We start from the raw sequence: 12,498 nt of genomic DNA, 5'->3' as shown, positions 1-12,498 counted from the left end.
CTCTGGATTGGTTTGGGTATAAATCACAGATGGAGCATGAAGTGTGGCAATTGGCTCAGTGGTATTTTCAATTATGCTAAAGGTGTGTAGAACTCGTACTTGCTTTGCTTATCCAGGTTAGAGGCTCACAGCATAATGAAATGTTAAGCGGAGATGATGTGTATTAGTGTAAGATTCCCTCTGAGGGATGGGACTTCCCAGCCTATGGAGAAAGGAAAAACATTGTTTTTTCAGCATCAATAATATATTGGGGCAGTTACCCAAGTATGCACTAAAGTTTCATGGTGGATTATCCAAGAGTTCCAGCATACCATGCTGGCACTGTATTGAGCTGTTGGGAATTAACCACCCCAAGAGCATGAAGTCCGTGTTTTGTGTGCACTCAACGAGAGGTGAGGATGTATTTAGAGAAGCATATACAGAGGCTTGATGTATTTTGGAGAATCTTTTTTTTCCCTGTGCCTCTTTCTGCTTTTCATTGGTTCCTGGGGTGTCCTAGATTGACCAGCTGAAGCATCGGTTGAATAAGATGGAGGAGGAATGCAAGCTGGAGAGGAACCAGTCACTGAAGCTGAAGAATGACATTGAAAACCGACCCAAGAAGGAACAGGTTCTGGAATTGGAGCGGGAGAATGAGATCATGAAGACCAAAATCCAAGAGTTACAATCTATCATTCAGGTAAGCCAGAGGAGGAATTATGCGCCATCCTCTTACTCTGTGCCTTGAAATCAGTACACACGCCCATTATACTGGTGGGAAATGTGGGGGGAAGCTGTGCCCCCAGAACTACAATGAACCCAATCACAAAGTTTGCAAAGACCAAAAGGTTGCACAACCCCCAACTTTCTACAGATTACCCCATATAAAACAGATGCACAAGCCAAAGGGCTGGATCCTGCAAGGTGCTGAGTGTCTGCTATGAAGTGCTGAGCCCTCTCGATTCCTATTGAAATCAATGAGCCAAATCCTGGCTCTGCTGGAGTTGTTTTGCCCCAGCTCACCAATGCAAAACCCCTTTAACTAGCTCCCCTAGATACTCCTGGTGTAGGGTCTGCACAGCCAGTCCTATGTCATCACCCAGGCTGGAGTAAGGGATTTGACTGGGGAAAGGAGGCCTGGTCAGAATGTTTCTGCGCTCCAGAAGTCACAAGCTACTGAGACGACCTCCTTGTGGGTTATTGCAGAAAACTGCTCTCACTGGCATTGGGGGCTTCGCCAGGGGTGGCCAGCTCCAGGTAAGGGAAGGGCATAAAGGAGGGCACAGCCACCTTAGCCCTCCTTTTCAGGTGATGTGCTAAGCAGGGCTTGGCCAGACCCCAGCATCTATCTCAATGTGCGAGTGCTCAGCACCTTGCAGGAACAGACTTTCCTTTTCAGAATGACGCCTTTTAAAGATTCTCAACTCATTCTTATGCCAGAGCCCAGCTGTAGCCTCTCTGGCGGTGCCTAAAAAGTTTTAGGGCTTGCCTACCCATAAACCGCTACACCACTATAGTGCTTCCGGGAAGACACTACCTATGCTATGTAGGCACTCCACCTCCCAGGGAGGCAGCAGGTAGGTCGATGGGGAGAATTCCCCCATCGACCTAGCTCAGTTTCCTCTGGGGATTAGGTCAGTTTAACTGTGTCGCTCGGGGTGTGGATTTTTCACACCCCTGAGCGACGCAGTTATACCAACCTAATTTCCTAGTATAGAGCAGGCCTTAGTTTTCTACCAGGTGAAGCTCAAATCTTAAAAAAGGTATAATATCTAAGCTTACTTTGAGACGTAGTCTAATCTGAAGACTCATATGCTGTTAAAAATTAACATGATGATTACTATGACGCACAAGGAAATAATGAAATAATCACCAAAAAATAACTACCTAAAAATGGGAACAAAACACTCCCAAAATAACAAAAAGCCAACTTATTTTAGAAATACTTATTTTATTCAGTAATCAAAATGTCAGTGGACTCTCCAACTTAGTATAAGTATTTTTAAAATAAATTTGCATTTTCTTGCTTAAGTTTTTTGTCTTTGATTCCTGGTTTATGTGGTTATTTTTGGCTGCAATTTATTTCTCCCACAGACATCTTGTTAATTTTAATTCCTAAAGGGGGAAAGAAAGTTTCTGGACATTGTAGAAAATGAAGTATTAGTTCTAGGCAGGGGCATTGGTGACTCTAAGCATGTGTTTAATATTCATTAAGCATAGTCATGCAAAGTCTGCATGTTTTAAAAATTCCTCTGCATGTTTTCTTGGGCCCTGCTCCTTGGCAAAGGGCAAACTCTGTGCTCAGTGGGCTGATTAATAGAGAGAGGTTTTGAATGCAGGGCCTGGAGCAAAGGAGCGGCTGCTCATTGTCGCTGCATCCAAAATGTATCAAATTATATCAGATCCAATAAAAATAACCCCTTCTCCACAGCCATTCTGACAGTGAGCTGGGCTTTGTTCAGCTTTCAAAACATTAACAAATATCCCTCCCTTCTCCTACTTTCACACTGCAATCTTATTTTCTCTTCTTTTTCTTCTACTGTCTGTCTGTTTCTTTCTTCTCCGCATCCCTTTTTTTCTCTCTTTCTCTCTCCTCCTGTCCTATATCTTTAAACCTTGTCCCCTCAGGCTGGCAAACGTAGCTTGCCAGATTCGGACAAAGCCATCTTGGATATCTTGGAGCATGACCGTAAGGAGGCGCTAGAGGACCGCCAGGAGCTGGTCAACAAGATTTTTTATCTCCAGGAGGAGATCCGTCATGTGGAGGATCTGAGAGACAAGGTGAGAGAAAGACAGGACTGAAAGAATGGGATCAGATCTCTTTGAGGGATCTCTGATTGCGATGGCCAGTGATACCTGCAGGTGACTGCTGATGGAGAAGTGCAGTAGCAATTTGGTTCGGTCCTCCCTTCCCATCGTCAGCTGTTCACATGAATCTGTCTAGGGTCATCCAGACAGGGCAGGTGCAATTCCATCAAACCAATTATTTTTCATATAGACAACATTCACTGCTGTGGGAGTAATTTACAACAAGACCCCATCAGCATCAGCTTGGACTGCAGCAGTCTGAGCTTCCTCACAGCCATGCCTTTTCAGCACGGGGCTTCACTCTAGCCATATGTGTCTATGTCTTATGTAAGCAAATGTATAGATTAGTGCACACCTGGAGGTGAACAGGAATCTCCTCCATGCAGCAGGGTAGACCTCCCGATTACTTTGATGTACAGCTTGTATTGATTAGTCTGTGTCATTTGCAGTATCTTGAGGAGAAAGAAGACCTGGAATTAAAGTGCTCAACTCTGGGGAAAGACTGTGAGATGTACAAGCACCGTATGACCACTGTGATGATACAGCTTGAGGAGGTGGAGAAGGAGCGAGACCAGGTACGTCACATTTGAAGCAGGGGAAGTAACAATGAGAAATTGGATCTTCTCTTTCTTCTGTTTCTGCTGGAAGCCACCTCTGGGAATTGAGGGTAATTGGACCCAAAATGTCACTACATTTGTTACATATAGTGGTTGCTATTAAAAAAAGTAAACACTTGCTAGATAGTGGCATTTGCCATACTACTGTTATCTACTAGTCTAAGCATAGGGAGATTCTTCGAGGTTCTGTGGCAGCTGCCAGTGGGTGCTGACTTTTTAATGGCAACACAGTAGGCTGCTTATTAATGTCAACGGTTTTGGTTAGCACTCTGCAACATTTGCTGCCAACTAAAAGTTGTCAGCCATCATCATCTTCATTAATCGTATTACTATAGTGCACAGAGGTCCCAAACATTGTGCTAGAAGCTGTACAAACACACAGTAAGAGACAGTCCCTGTCCCAAAGACTGTGCAATCTAAATTAAGATGAGAACCCATGTGGCGCACACGGGTAAGCAGTGTTTTCCTTCCTCTGCAGGCATTTCGTTCCCGAGATGAGGCACAGACCCAATACTCACAGTGCCTGATTGAGAAGGACAAGTACAGAAAGCAGATCCGGGAGCTGGAGGAGAAGAACGATGAACTTCGGATCGAGGCAGTCCGGAAGGAGGCTTGCATTGTTAACCTGGAGTGCAAACTCCGACGACTCTCTAAGGAGAACTGTCATGACCAGGTAGGGCTAGGGAGAACTAGCTGTGCTCTCTTCCCTTCATGGCTGTCTCAGTTACAGCATGATGTAGAGGAGGATGGGATTTTATTTTTATTCCCTCTGTGAGCAGCAATGCTAGTCTGAAGAAAGCAGTTGAGGGAAATTTCTCTTCTATTCAACTTCAATGGTGTGAGAAGCCCTCCAGGGCTAAGGGGTGGAACTTGGCTCTGCCACCCACATAGTCTCTCAGAGACTGGAGGTTCACTTCTGCTGAGCCTTGACGCTAAATGGAAGAGGAGGAAATGTAGAGGGGGGATTGCTTGCATACTGGGGAAGGAAACTCCTAACAACTCTTTCTGAGGAGCTAGTTCTAATGAAGTTTGCAAATAGGTAAACTGGTTATGGGCCATGAACTAATGCTAAAGACGAACAGAAATTTCTGTGAATTTCAGTTTCAGTCTCTAGTTTGAGACCTGAACCACAATCTATTTGGTCAACAGACAGCGGCTGAACCACTTGAACTACAGGAATGTGGCCTGAACACCATGACAACTGAGCATGCAGGCCTCACTCGGTCCACAGGCAGCCCCGCCTGATGTACTAAAGGGAGGCCACCAGAAGTAGTACTAGCTTTTGGCAATAGCCTTCAGCAAAAGGTCACTAAAATCTCTCTTTTATCTCTAGAGTTTACCAAGGAATCTGCCGGTTACCATTATTTCCCAGACCTTTGGTGCTCCTGGCCCCAAAGCCAATGGTCAGGAAGCAGATGACTCCTCCACCTCTGAAGAGTCAGCAGAAGACAATAAATTCTTCCTCCTTGATCAGTCTCGACTTAAGAGAAGAATGAACCTGAAGGGAATCCAGGTGTGTCCCAATCTGAGGCCAGAACTGTGTAGTTCAGATGGGTTGTGGAGGAGATACAGTCAGGCTTTGTGCGGCGGAGAAAGCAATCAGGTTTCGCGGGAAAATTGCTGCCCCCTTTTCCTCCTCCCCTATGCACTCCATACTCATGCTGCTCATTTATATTCTCACTGTGGCTTCAATAAAATGGATCTTTGCCTCTTTAATAGTAGTGAAAAAAGTATGTCTTGAAAATTAGTTTAATGCCCTAAGCCCAGTATGTGTGGAATGGCTGATGGAAAATGCAGCACTGATGGAAAAGCTGGCATCGTCTGGAAGGAGCGATCGGACAGGGCCACCCGGGGTGGGGCGGGGGGGGAAGTGGGGCAATTTGCCCCAGGCCCCGGGCCCCACAGGGACCTCCATGAGAGTTTTTCGGGGCCCCTGGAGTGGGGTCCTTCACTCGCTCCAGGGGCCCCAGAAAATTCTCGTGGGACCCAGACCCCCGGAGCTTCTTCCGCTCTGGGTCTTCGACGGCGGGGGGTCCTTCCACTCCGGGACCCGCCGCCGAAGTGCCCTGAAGACCCGCCACCGAAGACCCCAGGCCCCCCTGAATCCTCTGGGCGTCCCTGCGATCGGAAGAAATGAACAAAATCTGGAGCAAACATAGCTAGCTAATTCAGAATTACATGAAGCATGTCCTACCCATTCAAATATAAGCGGCAGCATGACTGAGGTCCTTGACTTCCCTGACTGCTGGGCTGACTGTGGCTGCCACTGCATTCATGAATTGTAAAAACCTACCATCTAAGATGGGTATAGAATGTATGAGCTGCTCTTTCTCTGTGTCCCCATCTGAATTCTCTCTGTCTTTCCTAACCTTTCTGAGCCCCGGCTGTCTTTATTGCCAGGAGCAGTGGAGGTCCATTTTTTTCCTTTTACCTGGCAAAGGGAGGCTTCTTGTATGAGCAGCCTGTTTAAACCAGTCACAAGAGACCCACTTCATCTTTTGTCATTCCCTTTGCAGAATATGGGAACTGCAGTGCATTTGGTGTTTAAATAACTCTTCTCCAGGCCCTGTTTGATGAGGACACATAGGCTCTGCAGTGTGACAAAGGGGAAGGAAAGGAGGTGTCTGTTTTACAGTGAATGTGACACATATCCTGAGTTTGGCTTGATTTCTGTCTTTTTTCTTTCAGCTACCACGAGCTAAATCCCCCATCAATACAAGCAAAGCATCAGATTTTCAAGGTCAGAGAGAGCACCAGTATCCCTATTGCCTGTCTCAGTCTGTCTCATCTAGTCCATCTGCGTCAGTTTGTTGTAACAAACATGCCAACAGGGCGAACTCAGAACTAAACCCGAGAGACCTAAGCAGCAGTCTTCTTTTGCACTAAATGATGTTAATCGTCATTTCAAATTGACGAGAGGCTGTCTGATCATTCTTTCCATCCATGGTCACTCTATAGACTGCTTTATCCCGTCCCATAGACAGTCTCAGCTTTCTAGCTACTTTTAACTGGCATCTTCTATCTGATTATAATTTTAAAAGGGTCAGAATTAGACCTACTTTAAAGATCATCATACCATTCTGAATATTGATGGAATCTTTGAGTAGGAAGGGCCCCTAATCTACTGGGTCATCTAAACAGTCCCTTTATCTGTTGGCAAGATGGAGTCCATTTTTTACTGTAATCCCCTGTTGATATTTATTTTTACATATCCATCAGTTAGCTGTAATCTCACCAAATTATCATGTGCGTCTTGGCTCTCTGAATTTTCCTAGTGCCCTGCATTTAACTAACAGACACTTAACAAAAATAAATGGTTTGAGCCGGGAATATGTGCATTATTTGTTATGTGCAGGCAGCATGCTTAGCATTGTACTGAGTAGAATGGTAGAAGGTAGAAGAAGAGATTGTCACTGTTCCATGGAGCCTACATGTTAAGCAGACAATCAGTAGAGTTCAGATACATAGTATGTTAAATGAGCAGATGGATTAATCTCCACCCATGGAGCAGATGACCAGTTCCAGCTCGTTTAAGTTTTTATATAAATAAGACATTTCTTTAATTGGTGGATTAATGTTCATGAACCTCATAGGAGAAACGTGTTTTAAAGAGGGGGTTGAATGAGGGGCAGAGTGCTCCCCAGAAGTGTGCACATTCCTGCTTTAGCGCATCTCCCAACAGGAAAGGGTGCTGGAATCAGAAGGCAAAGGAGAGCTTCCTCAATCTCCCATTCAGTAAAGAGAATGAAGGGGCAGACAGAAGATTAGCCCGAATGGGTGGAAAATCCTACATGTTGTTGGGAATGTAAGGAATAATTTGTACTGAAGTGGATCTAATATAAATATCTCTGGTGTCTGTCTCCCTCTCTGCCTTTGCCTTTGTCTCTGTCATTTGTGAGCACAGCAGTCAGAGCACAGGATGAAGATGGGGCTGATGCCAGCAGCAGCCGCACAGACACCAATTCCTCCAATCCTGTTTCCATCAATAACTCAGTCAGCAGCTGTGAAGTTGGCAAAATTGTAAGGAGCCTTCGGGTGCCCCTTGTTTGTCTGTGACCTTCCCTATAATGTGATTCAGAGCTCCCACAACCCAGCACTAGCTCTGCACTAGCAGCCCAGCTGCAGTCAAACTCAGGGCCCTATCACTAGCTCCCTAATCCTTTTTACCAGCATGTTATTAGAACCACGTTATTAACCTTTCCCAAAACCACATAACTGGCTTATGTTTATTTAAATATATTTCAACAGGACTTTACAGGGTATTTACACCCTCTCCGTATCTCATCTCTCCGTTTAACACTTAGTGTAGGAGGTGGAGGCGTTCCTTCAAAGGCTGCTTTGTAATTGATTTTAGTGGAACATTTGAAATTCTATTGGAGTTTCTCATGCCCTTCATATCCATAAGCAACAATGGGTCAGAGAAGGGGCGCAGCTAGCAGCTGGTAATTTCTGCACACACTAACCAATCCATTTCGGCAGTAGCCCCATAATCTCCCAAGGCAGACATGCCATTATACACAATGTGAGCACTGGCACAGCAGGTATAGTTAGAGAGGATGATCTTGCAGAGTGTTAATAAAAGATCTGATGAAGAACAAAAGACCTTGCCAGAGCACTGTAAGAAATGCTGCCCCCAGGAAATTAAAAACTATAACCTAGACTAGCCAGTGGGGGACCCTCTGCCACTCATAATAAGCTCAACTGCCTTTATAGGGCTACCCTTTGGACTATTAGTCATATACACTGATGAATTACACTGTCTTGATTACAGGGCAGTTTAGAATAGTTTACGAACTGGTGTTATTAGTTTATTTAGAATGAGCAGACATGTATTTTCCTTCTTTTTCTGTATCCTCTGGTACATGTATTCACAATGCAACATATGTCCCACTTAACAAGGCTAAAGCTAAAACTCTGCAGTGAATCAGCCACTTGCATTGCCACATAAGACCATATCATGGCTATACACAATGCGCGTGCGCACACACACACACAACACACACCAGCACAGAACAGTTGGAACATATAGATGTATGCTCATGTGCATGGGACTCTGTGACCATGGAATGAGTTTGTCCTAGTCCATATTAGATGGAGACTAGCAGTAAAGCACCAGACCAAAACACTGATGACTTTTCAAATGAGAAATGGATATGACACTTAACATGGATTTTCTTTCTTTCTTTTTAAAATAAAAGCAAACCCTGAGAAATCGCAACCACAGTATCATGTCCACCACTCCAGAACCTCCAGGAAATGACTCAATAGTCCGACGGTACAAAGAAGATGCTCCTCATTGCAGGTGGGTAGCTGTGTTAGTGAAAGATGGGCAGAAAACGCTGTTAAGGCTAGAGAACTAACTGTGCCTCCTATCCCTTTTAGTCCTTCCCAAGGGCACGCCTCAGGTGACTGGCCTGGCTTCTCACACCTCATTCTGGGTGGAACCCCGTGGTCCAGTCAGACTCAGACTGGATGCATGACTCCCTACCATGCTAGTGACACAGGCCCAGCTTGGTTTTGGCCCCTGTAAGAATTTCCCTTGGGGAGCCTGTGACAAGCATATGTTTGCAGTGATACAGAAACAGCATCGTCAGACCAGAGCTTTCTTTATTCATTTTTCAAAGGTGCAAAGTACATCGAACCCAGGGTTAAAACAATAAAAAGCCCCTACACGCATGGGTAGGATGGCCACTCACACATTCCTGGAGTAGCAGACATTCTGGTATTTCTGGGAACAGCATGGGCCTGCCCTCTCTGGCATGACCCTACCCCCCTTGTCATGACCTCATGTGCATGGTGCGGGCCAGGTCACACCACATGGGGGTGCCATTTTGAAGAGCGTGCCACCCTGCCCCTGCTGGCGTGACTTCTCTCACACAGTGCATGCAACATCACACTGGCAGGGGCAGAGCAGTGCACTCTTCATGACGGTGTCTCTCGTCTGATACCGGACAAAACGACGTGTGGTTTAGTCTCAGTACTGGACGGGGGACAAAGATTTAGAAAAGCAGGACTGTCTGGTTTAAAACCAGACAAATGGCCTGCTTATGCATGGCTATCATTACACCTTTGTAAATTCCCCTCAGCCCAGCTCTCTCCATCTCTGGCAGGGGGAAACAGACTGACCGTGCTGTAGTTTCTACTGTGTTTGCTAGCCTGATAGCATTTCACTGATACACTGTGAGCAGCTTCTCCTACCTCCCCCAACCCCCCCACCCTTTTCTAAGATCTTGAGGGTAGGGTCCCCCTTGATTCCAGGCTTTAACCTTGGGAAGAGTAATCCATTCCAGTCTGGATGGAGCCAGTTAGGGGGTATTCCCCAACAAACCTTATCTGTGTCATTGTTTTACCAGTCCTTCTTGGTTACTTTAATTAAACTCCATAGGAAGTACCTTCATCATAACTGTCAAGGCTCCTTCCCCACTCTGAACTTTAGGGTACAGATGTGGGGGCCTGCATGAAAACTTCTAAGCTTAACTACCAGCTTAGATCTGGTCTGCTGCCACCACTCCCAAATGGGCTAACTCCCTTCCCTGGGTAGTCTTGAGAGACTCTTCCACCAACTCCCTGGTGAATACAGATCCAACCCCTTGGATCTTAAAACAAGGAGAAATTAACCATCCCCCCTCCTTTCTCTGACCAACTCCTGGTGGATCCAGATCCAACCCCCTTGGATCTAAAAACAAGGAAAAATCAATCAGGTTCTTAAAAAGAAGGCTTTTAGTTAAAGAAAAAGGTAAAAATCATCTCTGTAAAATCAGGATGGAAAATAACTTTACAGGGTAATCAAACTTAAAGAGCCCAGAGGAACCCCCTTCTAGCCTTAGGTTCAAAGTTACAGCAAACAGAGGTAAACACCTTAGCAAAAGGTACATTTACAAGTTGAGAAAACAAAGATAAAACTAACATGCCTTGCCTGGCAGTACTTACAAGTTTGAAATATGAGAGACTTGTTCAGAAAGGTTTGGAGAGCATGGATTGATGTCTGGTCCCTCTTAGTCCCAAGAGCGAACAACCCCCAAAACAAAGAGCACAAACAAAAGCCTTCCCCCCCACCAAGATTTGAAAGTATCTTGTCCCCTTATTGGTCCTTTGGGTCAGGTGTCAGCCAGGTTACCTGAGCTTCTTAACCCTTTACAGGTAAAATGATTTTATAGTATTGTACACAGGAGGGCTGTTACCCTTCCCTTTATAGTTATGACAATAACCAAACATGCAGAAGCCTGCACCATATTCATAACAAATAGTACAGATACTTCCCAGTTCATCATACCTGCTGATATGCAATTTAAGTTCAGACTTCCTTTAAAAAAAAAGAAAGCAAAAGTCCTGGGACCTGATCTTGATATGTGTTTGTATTGGATTGTAGCACCCCAACTGCTATTATTGTTGTCACACCAAATATTGGTCTTTTATTAGGAAATGCAAAACACTGGTGTTCAGGACACACAGTGGAAATTTTTTAAAACTTTATTTTTATATAAAATATAAACATATAATGAAACAAAACATATATCAATGCATGCACAACATGTGTATGAGAGAGGAGTTGCAACTGGTAATCCCAACTCATCCAGCACTCCAAAAATCAGTAGAAATTTTAAAAAGCAAGAAATACAGAAGTTAAGGTTCTTTCTAAAATGTTAACTTTGGTACATTGCACATATTTAGCATTTTTAGTTCTATTTTTCTTCTTAAAATCTGGTGTATTACAGTTTTGGTTGTTTCATTACATGTTTACTGTAAAATGTACATGTTACTGTAGGTACTTAATTTTTCACATTTCCTGACTCTCTTTGGTTTAACTGTGCCCTCTTTAAGTTGTGCTGTTGTAGGGGCCAGAGGGTTGCATGTGATAGTTTTTTTTATAAAGGCAAAGGAGAGAGACTAGGCAATTGCCTGTGCTTTGGTACCATTAGCACATAAATGGTCCCAAAGAGGTTCTGAAGTTCACACCTCACTGAGGTAAATGGGGTGGAAGAGGAAGCAGAGTTCACATCTCTTTGAGACAGTTTTCAGCATGGTTGAGCTAAGAGGAGAGATCAGCCCATCTGTGTACAAAGTGTTGGCTGTGTGTCAGCATGTGAAAAAGATAGACATTTAGGCCACTGAGTTGAGCTGCCCCAGTTTTTAGATGCCCAGGCTGAGTCAGCTTGGCTCTAGTTTTCAGAGGGACAGAGCCCTTGTGCATTTGAAGTCACTAGGAGCAGAGGGTTCAGCACTTGTTAAAATCAGAACCAACGTATCTCAACCTGGGCACCCACAATCAGTGGCCATTTTTGAAAATGTGTCTTATTTTTTTCAAATGAAAACTTAAAATTTGAGAGTGCAGTAAAAACTATAATGCCATCTTCAAATCATGGTATCTGCCATGTTTGCAAACCTTTGGACCCATGACAGTTCCTGACGGGGGGAGGGATAGCTCAGTGGTTTGAGCATTGGCCTGCTAAACCCAGCATTGTGAGTTCAATCCTTGAAGGGGCTACTTAGTGATCTGGGGCAAATATCTGTCTGGGGATTGGTCCTGCTTTGAGCAGGGGGTTGGACCAGATGATCTCTTGAGGTCCCTTCCAACCCAGATATTCTATGATTCTGTGTTAAAGTACTAGGGGTTTTTTTGTTTGTTTTTGGAGCGGTGTGTGTGAAAGAGAGACTCTCGCATTTCCATCATGCAAGCTGTCCCAGCAGCACATCCTGTTTCTGTCTGGCAAGACAGATGTGCATAATGTCCAGCAGAGTAGAGGTGTAGCCTTTTTCTGCTGAGTCAAAAATCTTCACAGATGTCCCTGGAGCATGCTCAGAAGTAATTTTTCAATAGTTTATAACTTTGTGATTAGCCTGCCAAGCTTTTTTCAAACTTGTTCATTTCATGGACATGCTCAAAACAACAACAACAACAACAAAAACCTATTTACATGCCAAGTTTTAGGTTTCACTGTTCAGCTAGTTTTGAGTTATTTGTGTGAAAATAAATTGAGGCAATTTCTTATAGTGGGGAAAAGTGGTTGGGTTTATTTCCCCCTGCAGCATCACATAATTTAAAACAAGTTGAATTGATTTTCTCCAAACTTTACGGCAGCATTTGCCATAACCA

At 44.4% G+C, this 12,498-nt stretch overlaps 1 protein-coding gene across 4 annotated transcripts in view; it reads left to right on the top strand.

Moving 5' to 3' along the window:
* CARD11 (caspase recruitment domain family member 11) overlaps positions 1-12,498 on the top strand; it is a 182,727-nt gene that overhangs the window by 145,970 nt on the left and 24,259 nt on the right. For all 4 annotated transcript variants that reach the window (XM_054041285.1, XM_054041284.1, XM_054041287.1 and 1 more), the window contains exons 5-12: positions 500-679; positions 2,608-2,760; positions 3,237-3,362; positions 3,883-4,077; positions 4,738-4,917; positions 6,093-6,144; positions 7,309-7,424; positions 8,603-8,706. In XM_054041285.1, coding sequence (XP_053897260.1) covers positions 500-679; positions 2,608-2,760; positions 3,237-3,362; positions 3,883-4,077; positions 4,738-4,917; positions 6,093-6,144; positions 7,309-7,424; positions 8,603-8,706 — 1,106 coding nt within the window. The remainder of the gene's footprint in view (positions 1-499; positions 680-2,607; positions 2,761-3,236; positions 3,363-3,882; positions 4,078-4,737; positions 4,918-6,092; positions 6,145-7,308; positions 7,425-8,602; positions 8,707-12,498) is intronic.

Source organism: Malaclemys terrapin, chromosome 10 (genome assembly GCF_027887155.1).
Source record: "Malaclemys terrapin pileata isolate rMalTer1 chromosome 10, rMalTer1.hap1, whole genome shotgun sequence".
NCBI classification, from domain to species: domain Eukaryota; kingdom Metazoa; phylum Chordata; order Testudines; family Emydidae; genus Malaclemys; species Malaclemys terrapin.
This window is presented reverse-complemented; position numbering and strand designations above follow the sequence as displayed.